Genomic DNA, 22,114 nt, shown 5'->3' on the forward strand with positions numbered 1-22,114 from the left:
TCCTCCTCCTCGAGTTCTCTGCCAACACTGGTAAACTTTGCAGCTTGCTTTTTCACACCATCCCCCCCTATCTCACACTATATAGCCTTTCCAAACAACAAAATTACTTATCCCATTGTTTTAAAAGCAAGAAAAAAAGACTAAAAAGTTTGACAGTATTCATGAAATATTGAATGACCAAAGAGCCCATGAAATGACGTAAAAGAGAGGCATTAAAGAGAAGTAATTGCACCCTCTCTCTCAGCAATATGACAGTTTCAGTGAGCATGATATAACGACTAAGATGGCGCAATCGCTGATAAATCAAACAAATGAAACAGATTAAAGAAAACAAAATGGATGACAAGGGAGTAGTTTTTTGCAGAAGGGGCACTAAGGAGAAAGGGGCCCCTTTTTCTTTATCCCTCTGGTCTCCCAGAATTCCAACAGGTTTGTTCTGTTTGAGATGTGGTTCCCTTCTTATAAATAGAAGGAGCGCTCCAACATGGTTTTTCGATTCTTGTTTTCTTGTTTATTAGTTTCTACTTCTTCCTTACCTTTTTTTTATTTGCTGTCGGAGAGAGGAGAAGTTCAGGTGAGAGAGAGAGTTTAGGGTTGTGTGTAGCCCGTTATGGTGTGGGAATATGTGAGTCGGTTTAGTTGTTAGGTGGGAATCGTGGAAGGAGGAGCGAAACACGAGGATTTTACTTCGTTTCTTTTTTCCTGGTAGCGTTTTTTTTAGAGGCAGAAAATAGTCCACTGGAGATTGGTTTGCTTTGGATTCTGGGGATTACTTGGCGAGTTGCTTTCTGTTGTGTGGGGTTTTCTTTCTCCAAAGGATGAATAATTGGCTGGCCTTTTCCTTGGCACCCCATCTTAGCCTTCATGGTGGTGGGGCTCAGGGAGGTTCAGAGGAAGACGGGGGGATGGGTTATAGTGGGGGCGGATTGGGATTTGGTGAGCAGATGTCTGTGATGCCACTGAGGTCTGATGGGTCGCTTTGCATCATGGAGGCACTACGTCGCTCACAGCAGCACAATGAGGGTAAATGCCAAACATGGGTTTTCTCTTTTTCCTTTCATTTCTTTTGGAGGTGTTATTGGCTAGCTGACCTCCTTTACTAAATATGCATCTTTTTGTTGTTTTTTCTTCCTTTTCTTGGATAATATATATTTTTTCTCTTCTATGGTCTTTTTGAGTGTTTTTCTTTTTGAATTTGTTTAAAAGAAAACATTGTTATCATATTTGTTTTTTTCGTTCTTTTTATTGTTTGAAGGTTTGTGTGTTTGCTTGTGATTTTGGAAAATTTTGGCTTGAAGCCTTTGATGTTTGCTTCAATACAAGATGGGGCATTTCAAGTTGGCTCTTTAAACATTTTCCCCTTTTGTTTTTGCATTTGTGAAATGATCATTGAAACCAACTGATCTTTCTCTCTCTCTCTCTCTCTCTAGAATGGAGAGTGAAGAGTATGGACGTGTCTGCAGGAAGGCACTATGAGAACGCCATGGCCACAAGGAGTACAGCAGAAAGAGAAGGCCCAAAGCTGGAGGATTTCTTAGGAACTGCGGCAGCGCTAGCGAGTCAGTATCCCAACTCCCAAAACCACAACCACGCCAACCCACCACCCTCTTTCGACAACATCTATTACCAAGGCCCCAGCCACCAACCCTCAAGGATCAACATGAACATCCCCCCATCTTTCCTGCACTGCAACCCAACTGGGGGTGATCATCAGGATGCCTCAAACGTCCAAGGTCATGATGTCCCCACAGCCCCTCCCTTTGCTTTCCACCATCCCCAAGAGAGTGACTACTGCACACAATTGCAGAACCCCAACATCTACCAGGTGTCATTGGAGGAGGCTGCATCGATGGATAGCTGCACCAGGGTGGCTGGGATCTCTGGGCTCAAGTCATGGTTGAGGCAGAACCCGTCTCAAACTGAGAAGCCTCCTCCAAGCTCTGAACCCCACAAAGACAACCAACAAATCATGGGTGACTTCCAATCACTGACCCTATCAATGAGCCCGGGTTCCCAATCTGGGGCGCCCTCCAGCCTACCCCAATCAGCATCTGCTGTGTGCCTAGCAGGAGAAAACAGGAAGAGGGGGTCCAACAAGGCTGCTTCCTCAAGAGATCCTGTCCCTAGGAAATCCATTGATACTTTTGGTCAAAGAACTTCTCAATACCGTGGTGTAACAAGGTGAGTAATGGATAGCCCTTCATTTTTTTTATGAACATGCAGTAGGTCATTAATTTTATGTACTGAATTCTCCAGTCTATAGAACACTAGTGTGGGCTACCTTTATTTTTCCTTCTGACAAGATTGATGTGGGCAGGCATCGTTGGACGGGGCGTTATGAGGCTCATCTGTGGGATAACAGCTGTAGGAAGGAAGGACAAACAAGGAAAGGGAGACAAGGTGAACACACCAAATTCTTTTTATCGTTCTTCTATATTTTGTTCCCCTTGATTTGCAGAGATTTGTCTAATGGCTGCTTTTGCTTTTTTTTTTTTTTGAATCTGTGACTCTTTTTCGGATGATGGGTACTCATCAGTTTATCTCGGTACGTATGCATGAACCCTATCCATGTGATTTCCTTCTTGTCATGGAAAGTCAGTAGTTATTCCCTTTTTCTTTTTGAATATTTCAAAACTGGTGGTCTGTTATTTGTTTGTGAGTAGGAGGATATGATAAGGAAGAAAAGGCTGCAAGAGCCTACGATCTAGCTGCTCTGAAATACTGGGGTCCTTCAACCCATATAAACTACCCGGTTTGCATCTCAGATCTTATCAGCTTTACTATTTTATGATATCTTGAGAAAAGAAACGCTTATCCTTAAACACACGCTTTTGTTTAACTTTCTCAGCTTAGCACTTATGAGAAAGAGTTAGAGGAGATGAAAAATATGACGAGGCAGGAATTTGTTGCCCATTTGAGGAGGTGGGTACTCGTTACTTCTACATAATTCAACTTTTTTTTTTTCTGAAGGTAACGTTCAATATTTTAATCTTTTTGTTCTCTATTCAGGAAGAGCAGCGGCTTCTCTAGAGGTGCTTCCGTCTACCGTGGGGTGACGAGGTTGGCGACCGCAGAAATTTTCATATTTGTTTTCACCATTCATTATCATCATGGTCATTGTCATCATCATCATCATCATCATTTTGCACAGGCATCATCAACATGGAAGATGGCAAGCTCGGATCGGCAGAGTTGCAGGAAATAAAGATTTATACCTTGGAACGTTCAGTAAGTTAACCATGGCACCCCTAGAAACCCTAGTTTCATTTATTTAAACTGCTTATCAAGTTGTAGCAATAGCATTAAAGTTTTTTTCTGGGCATTTAGTCCCCAACTTTTTTTTCCTTCAGAAAAAAAGAGAAAAATTCATATACGTCCCACTCTTTCAAGAAGACCTGCAAAATTTGATTAATGGCATTTACGTTAACTTTACGTAAATGGCGACCAAGTTCATGATTCTGCGCAAGTCTGGCATTTCTACTTTTTGTAAGAACCCACCACCGTGACCAAATTCATGATCCTGGTGAATGTGATAAATATATTTCTGTAACACCTATTCATGGTGGTTAAAACAAAGCGTGTACTTAGACAGATTTTGCATTACCTCAAACACATATATGCAGTGTATGATCATGGTTTGGATTCGCAGGCACGCAAGAGGAGGCTGCCGAGGCCTATGACATCGCGGCGATAAAATTTCGGGGTGTTAACGCCGTTACCAACTTCGACATAAGCCGATACGACGTGAAGCGCATTTGTTCCAGCTCCACCCTTATAGGTAGCGACCTTGCAAAGCGCCCAGGCAAGGAAGTTAGCTGCTCTTCTGCAGCTGCGGCTGCCGCTGGCGAGGATGACATTATGCGACCGGCATCGTCAGACCGCTCCCATTCTGCCAACATGCTTCAGGAGCTTGGCGAGCCTGACGACTCGCACCTTCTTGCCGATCTGTCAGGCGGGATCGCGGGCGATGCTTCATCATCCCTGTTACCAAGTTTGAGCAATCCAAATTCGAACCAGGGGAGTCCTATGCATCCGGTCTCTGATGGCGATCCGGCTGCCCGGAAAGTGACGCTTTACAACAGCTTGGCGGTGGCAGGAGACTTCAACCATGGAGTGTTCTACGCCTCACAGCCACCAGGGAAGATGATAAAGTATGAGGATGGCAATGCCAATTGTGGGGATGGTACTGGTGATGGTGGATCTAATTTGAACTGGTTGGCAACTAGCAGGCCTAATCTCTCAGCTGTGGTTCATCAACTACCCATGTTTGCACTGTGGAACGAGTGAATGCTATCAGTGGAGGCATTTTTTACAGTCAAAAGAATGTGCTAAGATCAGGAAGGATGTAGGTTAGGTTAGAAAAAAATAGAAAAACGTGTTTAATTAGTACCGGATTGTTGTAGGAAACGGGGAAGGCGTTTTCTGGTGGGGGTAACACCGGATGACAATTTTGGAAAGTTTCTGTAGCCACTTACCTATTGAAAGTTTCTATAAATACAGCATGGACACGATAGTATGATACTTGGTTTTGGATGTAAATACATGCACGGTAGTTATGGCGCATAGGTAGTGGACAAATGGAAAACTATAAGAGGACACTGAAACTTGGGTCTTCGGGTTTTGGGTCTTTGGAGTTTGGTGGTGCCAATGATTTTCTTAAAAGACTTGTTTGTATTTCTTTGATAAGGATTTCATGGGTTTTTGTGTTTTGAGGGAATCACTGTTTTCTTTGGCTTTTTTTCTGTATTTTTCATATCGTATCGAGGAGGCGTTGACTTAATTTCTAAAGGGTTTGGTGATATGATACACTTCTAGTTTTGGAACAAGGCTCAAGAGGAGGAGCCCTTTTCTCATATTTTATGAAAAACAAGTTTTGCGTATTTCGAAATTCAATCTGACCTTTCTCTAAAAAAGAAAAGAAAAATTAAACTGATCTATTTATTCTTGAGGTCCCCGTTATTTTCTGAACAAATGCATTATTTTATGCTTGTCAGCCCAATGGGGTATGATGGTCGGTTGCCTGCTCGAGGTTTTTGTTGTGTTGTTAGGGGTTATAAGTCATCCCTTAGCTGTACATGTAAAAACTCACGAGCCCAAGATGAATATTAAAATTCCTTTGTGTCATCATTATCCCGTCCCAGCTACAGCTGTTACTCTTAACTCCATGAAAAAATAGGCATAACGATGTCTGCTGGAGTACCATATACTCGACTTCAGCTGATGAACTTGGGTGATGGGATAATAGGTGTTCCTTCAGCCCAGCAGGATCCCTACAACACTTGCCCAACTCAAGGACTTTTCTTTTTATGAAAAGGCAAGATGGGGTTAGTCCGACCCTTCGTTGATGAGCTCGCAAAACAAAATTCCGATGTATTGCTGAGCCATCGTGACCAGGTCTTCACGCCGTGTGCGATTTCTTCGGGTTATAAATTAAAAAAAAAAACTCTAACTCTTATCCCTAAACACTTAGGGCTGGACATCGGCCCGGGTATCCAATCTGATGGGAGTGGGCCCAGGCTGCTGGTTGTAGACCTGAGCCATAATAGTCAGGCCCTGATCGTCCTGGCTCAACTATTAATCAAGGCTTTTAATAGCCCAAATAAAAAAAATGAATGAGCCTAGATGGGGCCCGACTGGTAGCCTAAGCTAATCATGTAGGGCTCCTGTCAGCTTGCGTTTGAGTCGGGCCTTATTCGGGCACGGCCAGGCATGATTTCCACCCCTCGTTTTATTCTCTTCTTTTGTACCTGTTAGGGGTCTGCTTAATGGAGCTTGCCTACCAGAAAGAAAAAAAGAACTTTGGTAGTAGGAGGTCCTGCGTCAAGCTGAATGACCAGGATCCAATCCCTCTGCCACATGGGGCAGCTGTAGTTTTGATAGGGATCCGCCTAACCCCAGCTTGCCTTTCAAAAAACGAAAAAAAAACAGAGTAAAATAAAAAGAAAAGTGCTTTATCTCACTATCTGTTCCTAACTCTTTTTTGCATCTACCGTAGCATTTGACATTTCGAGTGTGGACTGTGGAGTAGAGTGTTTGATTCGGACGAGACGATTTGGTCCCGAGTGGGGTTCATTCATTGTAGTTTGGTGACACATTATGAGGCTGGGGGAGAGCATGTCTGGCTTTTTTGAATAATTGTAGGGTGTGTTTTAATACAGGAGAAAAAGCGGGTGGGAGGCCGTGTTTTTGGCATCGTTTGCGATTGGTTAATGCAGCCATCAGATGATGGCGAGGACTGGGGAGGAGGAAGAGGATTGCCTGAGAAAGTACACACGCATTCGATGCAGAGCACGCGGTGGCAACCACTTGTTCTCCTCGACTTTTTGCTCCTCTTCCCCTTCCCGTGTTTACTGTGAAGATGAGAGAGAAAGAGAGGGCTCTTTGTCCCATGGGAGTTTGTGTTTAAGAGGATAAGGGGAGTAGAGTAGCGTAGACAGATGGACAAAAGCAGAGAGAGAGAGAGAGAAATTTCTTGAGGGGCGTGCCGAATATCGTCGTGGTCGCCTCTCAGCCTGATGGGAGAGCCGTACTGCATCAGAAAATTTAGTGAGGGTGGGGGATTTTGCGTCGTTATCTACCAACGTGCTCAGGCTCACCGCAGACAAGATCTAGAGGACAAGATATACTTAGGCAGAGGCTGGGGGTTGATGGAGAGGGACTTAACTCATTTCTCAATCATCAATCAAGAACCTCCACAATGAGTCCCAAGTCCAACGACAATAGAGACGTACAGTAATGGGCAATAACGACGACGACGACTATGATAGAAAAAGAAAGGAGAGAGAGAGAGAGAGAGAGAGAGAGAGAGAGAGAGAGAGAGAGAGAGGGTTAAGGCAATCCTTTTGAGTGTTGGGCCTCCTCTTGACTAAATAAGCCATTATTAGGGTTAGCGTTAGGGTTACGTCTAGGGCTAATCTTAGGGTGGCCTGTTGACTTTTGGTGATAGATTTTGAAGCTTAGGTATTTTATGACCGTAGCACTGTCTCTATTATTTTAGTGTTTTTTTTTTAAAGGCATCCTTGCTTTCTTCTGCCTGGTACAAACTTGATCATAAGGCGCTGTTTTACAGATGGTAAAAGTAGCATTTCATTTCTTGGTCATCGGTGAAGTCTCAAGCATTTTTCTTAAAATCGTTTCAATAAAAAAAAATGATAAAAATCGGTCTGAATCGAATCATGGATTTTTATGTTTTTAATGACGAGAAAACTTGTATCGGAAGAAAATCAATAAGCTTCACCCCTGAATCGGCTATTTTTTAATAAATATAAAAAATACTAAATTTTATTTTTTAATATTATTTTAATAGTTTTAACATGTATCATATTATGATTGACATGTAATATATTTTTTTTGGCAAATAAAGAACGATTCACTTGAGTATCGGTTGCCTATTGATACAGCTGGATCAGTGGCCAAATGATTCAGAGCCGATACCGATATTGACAACATTGGTCCTGATCCCAATGCTGCCTTATATAAAATAAACTGGGTCATATCCTGAAAGCAATGAGATTTGATCCAGCTCCTTCATCCTGAGTCTTTACATACCTCTTGCTACCCAGGTGTGATCAACAAAATGGGTTTTTCATTTAATCTTTGAAAGATTGGTTATCTATTTAATTTTTTTAGCGAGCCCATGCATACTGCGAATTAGGCTAAAAATCAACCATTGAGATCAATGTTGGTAACTTTGGCCTAAACGACGGGCATGTACTCGAATAAGTAGAAACAAACACTGGACATAGCACAATTATAACAAAGCAGACAAAAATATTCTGTTGTGTTGTTCTGTTCAATCTCGGACAAAATATTCTGTTGTTCTGTTCAATCTTGAACACACCATTAAACACACTTAACTTACGCTTCTGCTTGCTATAAGGAGACCACCAATGTCTTTTTGATGGCAAAATAAAATCCTCATTGAGAACTGGGTCACTTAATAGGTCCGCCTTCCTGCGAAGTAAAACTCCAGGGGTGAGGCCATGATCACCTAACCTTACGTGCCTCAACAGTGATAAAGCAATGGCAGTTCACGCCAGAAAGATTCGGACCTGGGCCTTCAACTTGACACATGACCCCGAGGGTAACCACAGCCAATTTTTCTCTATGCTATATGCCTGCGTTTCTTAGATTAGGGGTGGCAAAACCTGACACGACCCGCCAACCCACCTCTTAGGCGGGTTCGGGTTGGCCTTAAGCCAACCCCTTTAATAAACAGGTCGACCCGCCTAACCCGTTTATTAAACGGGTCAGCCGTTTATTAAATGGGTTGGGTTTGGGTTTGGGTTGGGGTATGCCAACCCGCCAACCCGGCTGACCCGTTTAATAAACAGGTTAGGCGGGCGGGTCAACCCGCCAACCCCAACCCGACCCGCCAACCCCAACCCGACCCGCCAACCCGCCCGCTACCCACCAACCCGTTTTCCCGACCCAACCCATTTATTAAACGGGTTGGCGGGTCATGTCGGGTTACCCGTTTATTAAATGGGTCGGGTTAGTGTTTGCCACAGTCGACCCGTTTAATAAACGGGTCGGGTTTGGGTTGAGGTATGCTGACCCACCAACCCGACCCGATTGCCACCCCTATCTTAGATCATGTGGGACCAATTTGAAGTGAAGGCGAGTTGATCAGATTGCATAACTTCCATGTGGGAAATCGTACTAAACAAAGTTTGTGAAGGCATCAAAGGGGGCTCCGCTTGTCTGGTAGGAGCAGCTAGTGCACTTTTGGGACGTTGCAGGTTCAAAACCCAATGGTATAGTTGTATAACTGGTAAGGAATATCTGCCTAACCCCAGCTTGCCTTTAAATAAAAAAAAGTTTGTGAAGGCATATAAATCAGCAGCTTCTTCAATTGGTTTTATAGGATGAGCCTTTTCATAAAAAAAGAAATGGCACCCAAAACTATTTTTTTTTTTATGTTTCACATTATGGAGGTCAAAAGGTATTGCGGTCTTTTTTGAGTGTGTTATCATGGATGACCTATCCTAAAAAATGATAGAGGGGATCATCTTGTCCCTGGCGTGTATAGGTTTGGGATAGGGCGAGCAACTGAGAGGCCCTAGAGAAAATGGATTAAAAAAGAAGATGCTACTAGGACGGACTGGGAGTCACTAGTGGGAATCTGTTACACGGGCACGACCCGTATGGTAAATAATATTTTAATATTAATTAATTTTTAATTTTATTTTAATAAAAAATATATATTTAAATATTAAAATACTAAAAATTTAGTTTTCTATTGATCAAAAAATTTGTGTCCTCCTGTATATTGCTTCAATTTCTTTTGAAATTTTGAGTCGAATCCTCATCATGCGTCCTTGTGTCAACGTGTCTTTGTGACATATATAGGTTAGAATGCTTTGATCAGGTCATATGGCCGTCTCAAGTCACAAGTCTTGACTGGTGCGACCAACAGGCTTGTTTGGTAGAGGTAGTTAGTAGACGTCACCATGTGTTGTTGGGATGTTGCAAGTTCAAAACCCAATGGTATGTTGTGTGTAAATGGGGGATCTGCCTAACCCCAGCTTGCTTATAAAGAAAAAGTCTTGACGTGTAACGGTTGATATCAAAGCTCAGGTCATGATGCCACATGTAGGTTTCTACTTGACAATTTTCAGAGTGAGGGTCATGTGACGCAATCTGAATTTCTCGATGAACGGTCAAGATTTGCGCATGAACAAACCTATCATTATATGCCACATGACCTGTTTCCCTTCGGAATGACTCACCTTTCTTTTCTTTTTCTCTTTTTTTTTTATGATGAAGAACCTGCTTGCGAAGGTAATCAGAATTTTTGAAACCAAGCCAGAATTTCTGAGCATAAGTGATTATCCCTTGCATTAAGGAGGGCAAGAGATAAGTCCTTGCTCAGCTGTAGGGATGACAGTGGACCGGGGGAAAGCGGGCCCCCGCCTGCCTCGCCCCGTTTGGACTGGGGATGAAGGGTATGAAACGGGGATGGAGGCGGGGACGAAGGTTAAAATCCATCCCCGTCCGGGGTTGGACGTGCACTTTTCCCTGCCCCGCCCTGCCTCATCCCCATTTGAACCGGGGATGGAGTACATGAAACGGGGATGAAGGCGGGGGTGGAGGATAAAATCCATCCGGGCCGGGGATGGAGGCGGGGGTGGAGGATAAAATCTTGAGGTGGGGCGGGCACCCCCGCCCCACCCCACTGCGCCATCCCTACTCAGCTGAAGCCCGACGGCTCCATTGGGACAAGGAGTGTGTCACGGGTTTACACCGAAAAACTATAAGTACGGCAGGTTGAGCCAACGCAACTAGGTCTCTGATTCTAAGGGTGATTTCCGATCTTTTATGGAAAAAGGCTGCATTTTTTAGCATAAGGGTGTGTTTGAGATCCTTGTTATCCCTTATAGCTACTGAGATTCTCAAAAATTAAGGATCTCAACTGTCACAGGGACACTACATTTGGCTGCATGTCCCTGATGTCACACACAGAAACACAGACACGCGGATCCTGACATTGATACGTATGGTCCTCATTTTAGTATTTATAATAATTTTAATTTTATTTCAATAAAAAGCTATTTTAATGTTAAAAATATTTAAAAAATAGTTTTGAGAATTAAAATATTCTCTATCCTCATGTCTTATTTCTGATTTTTTTTTTAACTTTTTGTGTTGAACACAAATCCCGTGTCTTCGAGACCACAAATCATTGCCACATAGGATCTCATGTAAACTGTTTGAAATCTCAGATCTTAGATCTTATTGACATAAGGATAGCAAAATTAAAAGATTTCCTATCCTCGTGCCACATCAGCATTACCCTATTCCACATCAGAAATTGGTTTTGATCATGCTCATAAAATCTATTCCTAATTACCATGATTTTTTCTCCTATATATTGTTTGGATTTATAACAAGGAGAAGCCACCGTTATGGTTTAAATGTCCTATTATGGGTTGAGATGTGTGTGATCTATTTATGTTTCCATGATCTTTATATGAGTAGGGATGAGAGTGGATCGGGAAACGGCCCCCCGCTCCACCTCGCCCCGTTTGGACTGGAGATGGAGGACATGAAACAGGGATGAAAGTTAAAATCAAAACCCGTGCAGGAATGGAGGGCAGAATTTTGAGATGGGGAGGGGTGGAGACATTGTCCCCCGCCTCTGCCCCGGTCCGCTGCCATCCCTGTATCTGAGGCACCTTTCTTGCCTTATGGGCAGCAACAATGGCTACAAGTCATTCATTACTTTTAGAGGAGGATTTGAAGGCTTTACCCCCCTTTCATTGTGCCCTTAGGATGATCATCATACTCATTATGTTTAATCTATATCACATGGCACCCATTTTAGCTGCAGTGACACCAGCGGACATGCTGACTCGGACACTGACACATATGGTATTAGTTTAATATTTTTAAACAATAGTTTATTTTATTTTAATTTTATTTCAATAAAAAGTTATTTTTAATGTTAAAATGTTTAAAAAATAATTTGTACTGATGAAAAAATTCCATATCCTCGTGTCCAATTTTTGAAAAAAAATTTCAAACTTAAGAGTCGAATCCCAATCCCACATCCTCTAGTCGAGGAATCATTGTGACAGTTTTTAGTGCTGGTAGTAAGGCTGTTCCAGACGAATGTTACTGAAATTAATTGAGAAGCACATCAATTTCTCCCAAAGTTCCTTAGTGAGCCAAACCTCAAAGTGTTAACTAATCTCAAGTTAATAAAGAAACAGTACTGCACATTTTAATTACCAGCCAAGGCAGGGGAACACAACATTAAGTTCCTTGATCAGCATAAGTAAGCTACAAATATACAGTAGGGTTGTCAACCGGACGGGTTTGGTTCGGACCCAGGTGAAACCAGACCCGGCCCCGATTTTCGGGTATGGTATTGGGACCGGACTCGGGTCTAAACGGATTCACCATAAGAGAAACCATACCCGGACCCGATAAGAACTACATGAACCATACCCGGATCATGCCTAGTAAAACAATATTTTTTTATCATTTTTACATTGAAAAATTACGGGTCTTAATCAGAACTCGGTCAGGCTCAGATCTGCTATAAAATTTCACGAACTATACCTGGGTCCATGTATTAATGGGACCTTTTATATCCAGACTCAGGTCTTCTTATTTATCACCATACCCGGACCCTATAAGGTTTGGTTCCGGTAGGGTCTGGGTAAACCCTACCCGCAGAAGCATTACTTGTAGCTAAGCCTTTGGATTTCTCTCCAAGAGAATTGCGTGTCAATTGGAACACCATTATTTAAGGGTCACCCTCACCTCATCACAAGCATAGAGAATCACTTGATAGCCTCAACATTTATGGCCAAGGTACTTCAACCAAAGGACACGCAACGATTGCATGAATGGTCTTGAAATGAATAAATTCTCCGTCCATATGTAACAGACAAGATTCAGAGATGGAGATGTTTATATTTAAAACCATTAACTTCAATAAGGGTCTGCAAAAAATAATGGCTTTCCCCCACTTCCTCTTAGAACATCAGCAATGCATCTTCCCTTCCTGGCTTTAGTATGGAAGGCTTTGAATGATGGCACATGTAATCTACTTCTCCCTGGTCACGATCCAATTAATGAGTATTTTGTAAAATGTTTGACCTTTTTCTTTTTTTAAATAATATCTTGTTATCTATATATTTTGTTCAACTAGCAAAAGCGGAAACTGAGTGCTAAAAAAAAGGTAGTAAGAAACCAGAAGCAAGATACGGTTGTGAAGAGAGATTATTCAAGCGCATGAAAAATGACAAGGAAACACAAAAAATAACATGAAGCATGGTCAAAAGCAAATGAAAAATAATAAAATTCATATAAAACTAACATATAAACTTGTTATAAAGAATATTATTTTTTAATATGAAAAAGGTAAAAAGTTATGAGAAGAGTGGGAAGGGACATGAAGCAAGATAGAAATGTTTTAGAAATTAGAAGAAAACAGACTTTCCACTAGAGGGAATCGATTTTCTCACGTTTTGGAAGCAGGTTTCTCAAAGCTTAGTTTCTTCCTTTGGAAGTGAGCTTCCCCATATAACAAGAAGTTTTCGATAACTATGGTTCAACCACTATCTTTGACATGTCCAACTTTCATTGATATGATATAGAATGCACTACAAGAAAAATGCTAATTAGCAATGGTCATTTGCGACAAACAAAATTCATCGTAAATTGACGACTGAGTAGCGAGAGAAAGATATTCGTCGCTAAAATATCATTTATTTACGATTTTAACGATGAAAAATATTATGTCGATAATCCGTCGCTACATTGCGATTGATTTGCGATGAATTTTATTTCGTCGCCATATCCGTTGCAACTTCGCGATGGATCAACGACAAAACTATTGTATCGCTAAGTCGTCGTCAAATAGCGATGAAATTTGGCCGTCACAAATCCGTCGCTGATTTTTTCGTAAATTCTTAATTTTTTCTCTTTCTTTCTCTTTTCTGTTTCGTCTCCGCCGCGTTTCCCTAGCCCGCCTTTCGTCTACCCCCGGCTAGCCTCCCGTCGCCCCCCAGCCCGCCTCTCGTTGCCCCCTAGCCCGCCTCCCATCACCCCCGACCCGCCTCCCGTCGCCCCCCGACCTATCCCCTGTGGCCTCCCGGTCCACCGCCCGTCGCCCCCCGACCCGTCGCCCGACTCTCCCCCTTCGTCGACCTCCCCCCCCCGCTTTCTGCCGACCTCCCCCTTCGTCGACGCTAAGGTAACCCCCGACTCCCCTGTCTCTTTTCGTCGACCTCCCCCTTCTCCAATGCCCGATGCTGAGGCCGACCATTACATTTTTTCGTCGGGGAGGGGCCAAGCCCTCTCCCTGTATTATGGGAGTTACGGGAGGAGCTCGACCCCCTCCCTAATATTGAAATTAAGGGCGAGTTTGAGTCCAGATTTCAAATCGGAGAGGGATCCTTGGATTTGAAAACAAACATCCTCACCATCCATTCTTAGATTCAAGATTTGTTTGTCACTTTCCTTTGCATTGAGGGATCTCAAACAAACCTCCAATCTTGGTGTAGGACCTGCACCACATCAGCATGTGACCCTGTTACCTCAAATCCTTGTATATGAGGTTTAGTTTCTCAAACACCCAGTGGATCCAGTGTGTATGTCGGGGGGGGGGGGGGGGGGGGGAGGGGGATTTTGCTTAAAGGGGGCATTTTTTTTTATAATAAAATAAAATATAAAGGGGACAATATAAAATTTTATAATAAAATAATAAAATTTTTTGCCCCGCCTGGATCCGCCCCCGCAAACACCCCCAAACGTTTTTTGTATTATTGAAAAACTTATTTTAAGAGCCATTCATCTTGTGGATGAACGGCATCTAAAGCACACAAAACTGAACAGTTGAAAAACAAGGAAAAATGTTGGTGTTTGGATTGCCATGAGATGAAGGGCGTCAAAGGAACCCTCTGACCTCTCCATTTTGATGGCTTGAGGTGATTAGGTTGCTTCTTGGGTTGCCCAATATTGTCAAATGTCAATCTCCAACTCAATGCTTCGACTTTCATATATCATTATCTTGTGAATTTGAAGCTTTATCTTAAATTCAAAGGTGCTGCATTTGACAAGCTTTATACGAAAAGACTTTGCATTACATGCAGCGACATGCTTTACAACCATCCATCTTGGCATTTCTCGAGATGGATCTGTTGTCCATCTGGAGAAATATTGTTATGGATGGTCAGCAGTAGTGGAGCGGTTGCATAAAAAATGGCCTCATCCAAAAACTTGCTGACCTATTTTGTAATAAAACTTACTAGCTAACATGCAGTGCCTCTGCATAAAAAAATGGCCTCATACAAAAATGTGCTGACCTATTTTGTAATAATACTTACTAGGCAAATAGTTTCTCTTTTGACTAGTAGTTGAATCTTATCCTAAGTGAGAAAATGAAAGCATGTCTTAATTAGGAGACATGGTGCCCATTAACATAAATAGAAGTTTTTAGTATCGTAAAGAGCAGGTCGCGGTTCAGCTTGTCATGAACTCATTCATGTGCGGTTCGTGTAGCAGATGAGCCTAACAATGAGCAGCTTGTTAATCAATAACAAGTGAAGCATGAACACGGGGTGTTCGGCTTGCGTAAGCTCGAAAGAATATCACATAGAAGTTAAGAGAAACATTTGCCACAAAAAGTAATTTTGCATAGTTGGTTAGAGCATATGGCTTGTGGGAAAGAGGTGGTGGTACTAATTTTCACATAAACTGCTTTTACATCAGCCAACTTGTGGCTCGAGTGACTAGTCACTAACACAAGCCAAACCCAAGCTGACTTAAACGGTGAATGAGCACACCTAGCCTAGATTCAGCCCTGCTGTGAACTGAAAGTTTGATCTGATTTGCAGACCAACTTATTTAGGGTTAAGATTTTAATTATAGCTTTTTTGACTAGTGTTAAAACTATTCCTAAAAGGTCACAATTTGACCAAACCTTGGTAGAGAAAAATAGATTTTCTACTCAACTTGTCCTACCTGAAACCCAATCCAGTATAGTCTTGTCCCTTTTTTCATCTTCCCTGAAACCAAAATGAGTTTTAAAAGAGTCCCCACATGTCGAGAAGCCTTACCTAAAAAATTAATCATTTCTGTTTAGCCGTTTAGGAGAAATCATTTTTGTCCTAAAATCTGTCAGAACCAAACAAATTCTGTTTTGAACTTGACACTGTATTTTATTTGCCAACCTAACCCAACCTCAGGTTCAAACTCAGTCTCACTGTGAAATGCAACAGATACATATTGTCCATATTCAATTCAATTTGAATCTAAGCATTGCTTAATCCAACCTAATAGAATGTATCTAACGGGACTCAGATTTGGATTTGAAGTAAGTACACAGATTTATTTTACATGTACTCGGGTCAGTTATCCATCGGATTTGGATTAAGTTCAAGTTAGGATGCAAAAGTGCATACCGTATCCGGATCTAATTATTTATTATATTCTACCTACTTTACCGACCAGACCTCACTACAAGAAAATGTGGCTTTACTGACTCCCCCCACGAGTTCATTGACGCTATTTTTCTGGCGCACTATAAACATGCACCAGTGAATGATAATTTTTCTGACGCACTGAAGTAGTTTTTTCGGGCGCATTAAAGTAGTGCGCCAGAAAAAATCAAAGATTTACTATTTTCGCTGAGGCAAAACCATTCTTACGGAAAATATATTGGACTCAGTTGAGACCCGGGTCTAGTATGAAATTTCATAAACCGTACTTGGCTCGATATCCTAATTAGCAAGCCAGGGTTTCATCCCATCGGATACGAGAGAGAGAGAGAGAAGTTTGGTTTTTGAGGTCCAACTTACACATATGGATCATCTCACAAAGGCTGTGCACTAGATAGCGGGGTCTGCGAGAGAAGCGAGTGCAGCCTAAGAACGTGGTAATTAAACTAGGGGTGGAAATCGGGTCGGGTTGTCGGGTTGGCGGCTTGGCGTGTCAGCATACCTCAACCCGAACCCGACCCGTTTATTAAACGGGTCGGCTGTGGCAAACACGAACCCGACCCGTTTAATAAACGGGTAACCCGACACGACCCGCCAACCCATTTAATAAATGGGTTGGGTCGGGTAAACGGGTTTTCAGGTTCGCGGGCCAGGTTGGCGGGTCGGGTTGGCGGGTTGGCAGGTAAGTCAGGTTGGCGGGTCGGGTTGACGGGTCGGGTTGGCGGGTTGGCAGACGGGTTGGCGGGTTGACCCACCCGCCTAACCCGTTTATTAAACGGGTCAGCCGGGTTGGCGGGTTGGCATACCCCCAACCCGAACCCGACCTGTTTAATAAACGGGTTACGCGGGTCGACCCGTTTATTAAACGGGTTGGCTTAAGCCCAACCCGAACCCGCCTAAGAGGCGGGTTGGCGGGTCGGGTTGGCGGGTCGTGTCAGAAATTGCCACCCCTAAATTAAACATTCTTCATGAAACACAGTTATCTGTCCCTTGGATGCCGTTCATTCAATAGGTGAACGGGGCACGGTTTAATGGCGTTCATCACCATGAATGAATGGCATCCATCGAACCCATCCAATATTGAGGAGGACCTGGCCTCTAGTTAAACTAGGTCTAGGCTTGAGTCGATGTCTAGTTTTTTTTTTGAAGATGAAGGAACCTCAACAATAACCGGACCACTTAATGTGCCCGCCTCCCTGTCAAGACATGACCACCCAGCCTTACGTGCCCCAATTAGCTCACTGACAAAGAACCCTTTCCATTTGACTGCACTAAGTCTCTTGTGATAAGAATAAAGATGCATTTGATTGCTTCGAATTTGAGATAAGAAGACAGGGTTCAATGGCTTGACCAATGCCCCAAGCCTGGCCAGAGATTCATGTATTTTGAGCATTTTGAGGATCTCATATCCAACACAACCACAACGCATCCTGTTCTTATTATAAGAGACTATGCATGCTCAAGGCTCAGTTGGTGAATCACTTAAAACTGGTCTTTGTCGCTGTTGATGCAAACGGTTTGGATTCCGAACAGCTAAATACATAAGGATTTGGATTGGAATCGAACCCAGACCAGTTAAAAATCGCAAAACCCCCCATTATGGATCCGACCCATTTGCATCCCTATTTGTCACTACGAGCTAATGACTAGTTAGTAACTCAAGCTAAGACGAACGCTAGCAACAGGTAGGTCCTGGTCGTATTCGGCAGATCTCAACTCACCATGCACTTGGGTACACAATTACAAAGAATTATAATTGTGTACATCCATGTATTTTTTAGGGCGCATTTGAATCACGGATGGTGCTGGACAGGATATCCTGTCCTGTACTATCCTCGGACGTTCCAGGACATACTGTTCAGAATTTTTATTTTTTAAATTTTTATTGTCCTTCCACCACTGTTCTGTTGGAGGGGGCACGAAATAGAAACGGATAGGGCTGGTAAACGAGTCGAGCTGTTCTGGCTTGACTCGTTAAGGGCACACCCCAGCTCAAGCTCGGCCCGTGAGTGCATCACGAGCCAAGCCGATCCTGAGCTCGTTACGAGCCGAGTTTGGCGAGTCAATCACACGCTGGCTCGTTTTCTTTAAAAAGTTAATATTAAGTGTTTTTAAACTTGATAATAAAAAATATATAATATATATATATATATATAATAAATGTATAAAACAAATATAATATGTACACAATATACAATATATAAGTACATAATGAGCCTATATGAGCTGAGCTTGCCATGTTTGTGCTCGGCTAGTTTACCTAAACAAGTTAGCTCATAGCTCGGCTCACGAAGTTTAATTTTTTCAGCTGAGCTGAGCCAAGCCGAGCCCAACAACGAGTTGCTTGTCTCGTTTCCCAGCCCTATTGACGAACGATCTTTCCACATCCATAGGATACACAAAATCAACGTTCCCAAATCCCGTGTTTGCGTGAGTGCCCAGATGCGCATGGGGCTTGTGCTCAATGCATCATGTAGATGGGATTTAAATGCCCTTGTTTGCAAATATAAGGATCTGACGTTAGCCTCATGCCAAGTTTGACTTTCAAGATCTTATATTTTGTTGGAAATGATGTTTTACTTAGTGGGTCAGGAAACTGAGCTTGAACTAGGTACGCTCAGAGGCATGCGTGTACATGGGCTATCTTTCAACTGATAGTTACCCCACTTAGGATCAAGTCCTCGGTGCAATGTGTGCTTGTGCAACTATGCTTCCAAGATACAATCAAACTTTTGACTATTCGCAAAAAATTGATCCACGCCCTGCACTGGGTGACACAAATAACCTCGACACAAACAATCTTGAACAAACTCTTGTCTAGCATAGGATGATCTAGGTTAGAATTGGGTATGGATTCTGGGTAAAAATTGGTATAGATTTTGTATGCAAGCGGGTACGAATCCAAAGTATATATCTTGGGTATGGATTTGAACTACAATAAGATTTGGTTTGATCTTAGGTATAAATCGTAATTATAACCAAATTATATAGATCCGAACTATAATCGGATATGAATCCAAAAAGAGAACTTTGAGAGAGAGAGAGAGAGAGAGAGAGAGAGAGAGAGAGAGAGAGAGAGAGCAAAGCTCATGGGAGAGGAGGAGAGAGGAGAGGAGACAGTTGGGGGATGAGAGGAATGGGAGAGGGCTGAGGTTTATATAGGCCCCAACCCAACAACTAACAACAAAGGCCATAACTGGCTTTGAATGGGCCCAAACAACCAGCAATAATGGGTCATGGCTGACCAAACAACCAACCATAAAGGTCCAAACAATTAGGAAGAGAAGGGCACCCATTTTGGACAAAAAGGGAAAAGATTGGGTCCAAAATGATCCTGGCAGGGTCAGGAAAGTCCATGATCGGGTCAATAGTCAATGTTCAACCTTTGGTAGATTGTTAAGACCATTAAATTTCCAAGCAAAAATGTTGGGCATGTCTAACGGATCTGAACAAGGTCCAAAAAGATCTGAAGAAGATTCAATGCGAAGTCAATGGCATATTTATGTTTTGGTCAAAGGTTAATTTTAGACTTAAAGATAAATTTGTCTCAAGTACTAAAAATATAGGTCTAAGACCAAACTAAAACCCAAGGTCCAAGAGTCAAGATCCAAGATTCAAGATCAAAGATTTAAGGTATAATGCCCTTGAGGGCCTTGCCCTCTAAGGCATTATCCCTCTATATAAGGACAAGAAAAGTTTGTATAAATTTCAATATGGGACTAAACTTGTAGGAAAGACAAGAAACCCATAAACTTAGAGAAATAAGAAAAATGCATAGAGAATTAATAAATAGTTTTGAGCCTAATCCAACAAATTTTCATGTTGATTAAAACTATACAAGAGGACTCAAGAGACTGTTCTCGAAGATCAAGTGCATAAATGAAAGTACCTTTAGGGTTTGAACATTCACATTAGTGTTATAGTCTAGGACCCCAATAGCATTAGCCTTGAATTGAGAATTTTAATTGACTTTTTAGACACCTCCCATAGCACACTCATATAGGTAAGTCCATCAAGGGTAAACTTGTTTGAAATGCCCAAGTCAATAGGCCTATGAATCTTATTAAGAGTTTAATTTGAACTCAACCTTCGTATACAAGTTTTGAGCACTTGACATCAGGAATGACAAAAAAACATTAAGTATTCAATTCAATCACTTAAAGACTTGTTCTTCCTATTGAACCACTAGACATGGTATTACCCTTATCATGTTGTTGGGTTTCCATTGACAATGATTGCTTTTATAGACTTTAACTTAATTTTCATCAATGTCTTAAAGACAATATCTCAAGAAAGTCTTTTTATCAATGGATTTACCAAGTTTTGACAAGATTTCACATATTTAATTGAGATTACTCCTTGCTTGAGAAAATTATTCACATAATTGTGCTTTAGACTGATATGTCTATTTTTTACCATAAATATTACTTATTGCTTTATATATAGTTGCTTGACTATCACAATGCATAGGTATCAGGATACAAACTTATCTTCTAATGGTATCTCCATTAAGAGATTCTTTATCGACTTAACTTCCATACTAGCTTTTGCTAGTACTATAAAATCTGCTTCCATTATAAAATAAGTTATTACAGTTTGCTTATTGGATTCCCAAGCAACTGCTCCAGATCTAAAGATAAATATTCAACTACTTGTGAATAATAACTCATTGGAATAAAAATTCCAGTTTGCATTGTTGTACCCTTCAAGTACAACAGGTTCTTTCTCATAAAATATCCCATAATTCAGAGTTTCGCTTAAGTATTTTAAAGCTCAATAGATATTATCCCAATGCTCTTATCCTGGATTACTAGTATATCGACTCAACTTGCTCATGATAAAAACTATGTATGGTATAGTTTCATTTATAACATACATGAGACTGCCAATAATACTTGCATATTCTAATTGAGATATACTTCTTCTAGTGTTAATCAATAGCTTAACAATTGGAATAAACGGAGTAGCAACATGCTTACAATCATGATGATTATATATATTTTTTAAATATTTTCAATATAGTGAGATTGAGTTAATGCATAACCATTTTCATGTCTAATCAATTTAATACCAAGTATAACATTAGCTCAATCCATATCTTTCATGTCAAATTTATATTAATTTTTTTTTAGTATTATGTATACATTCTATATTATTGCTCATGATTAACATGTCATCTACATAAAAACAAATGATTATAACATGGATACCTTCTACTTTGCTATATATGCATTTATCAAAGTTATGAATTCTAAATCCATATGAAATGATTACTTCATCAAATTTATCATATTATTGTTTAGGTGATTGTTTTAAACCATATAAGGACCTTAACAATTTGCAAACTTTCATTTCTTGATCTTGAGTTATATATCTTTTAGGTTGTTCTATATAGATTTTTTTTCTAAGACACCATTAAAAAAATAGTTTTAACATCCATTCGATGAATATCAAGGTTGTAAATCAATAGCAAAGCAACCATAGTTCTAATAAATGTAATCCTACTTACAGGAGCATAAGTGTCAAAATAATCAAGTCTAGGTTTTTGTTTGAAACCTTTAGATACAAGTCTAGCTTTAATTTTTTCAATAGAGCCATCAATTCAAAGTTTTTTTGATATTTTACTTTTTCAAACTTTAGTTTTTTCATGCTCAAAAATTCTTTTTCTTTGATTATTTTCAATGACTTTTGGAGCTTTGTGATCGTTGCAAAAAAAAAATTCTTTCTTTCTTTTCCTCTCTTTCCTTTTTTTCTCCTTTCAGCCCTTTCTCCCTTTTTGAAGGGGAAAAAGAAAGAAAGAAGAGAGAAGAAAAAAAAAAAGAAAAGAAAGAAAAGAAACTCTTTTGCAAGGTCTCACTTGACTTTTATTTGAAAAAGATATTTTAAAAAATTAAATTGCCTCCGTTTTTGAAAATTTGTGAGAAAAATGAAGAGATGGGATTCACTCATCTGTACGAGGTTCAACCGTTCCCGACGCCTTTACCAGAGGTAATTGAACCAATGATTAAATTAATGCCTTTTGCTTTGCCTAAACTTGTCTAAGTGATTATTCTAAAATCCTAAAATGCACATTGAATTATGTTTGTGCTTATGAAGATGCAAAGATGTGTGCTTTTGAGAAATGCTTCAGAAATTTTGATTTTTTCCAAGTGATTTTGAAA

The 22,114-nt window shown here is 41.0% G+C and overlaps 1 protein-coding gene across 1 annotated transcript; it reads left to right on the plus strand.

Moving 5' to 3' along the window:
• Window positions 1–1,447: 1,447 nt before the first annotated feature.
• On the plus strand, window positions 1,448–4,287 carry LOC149846874 (uncharacterized). Its single transcript, XM_089992825.1, has 8 exons — window positions 1,448–2,181; window positions 2,318–2,400; window positions 2,537–2,545; window positions 2,664–2,752; window positions 2,849–2,922; window positions 3,010–3,060; window positions 3,152–3,228; window positions 3,650–4,287. Exons 1-8 carry the CDS (start codon window positions 1,448–1,450, stop codon window positions 4,285–4,287), a joined length of 1,755 nt encoding a protein of 584 aa, XP_089848951.1.
• Window positions 4,288–22,114: the final 17,827 nt, after the last annotated feature.

Source organism: Nuphar pumila, chromosome 2, assembly GCF_984573655.1.
Source record: "Nuphar pumila chromosome 2, dmNupPumi1.hap1.1, whole genome shotgun sequence".
Lineage (NCBI taxonomy): Eukaryota > Viridiplantae > Streptophyta > Magnoliopsida > Nymphaeales > Nymphaeaceae > Nuphar > Nuphar pumila.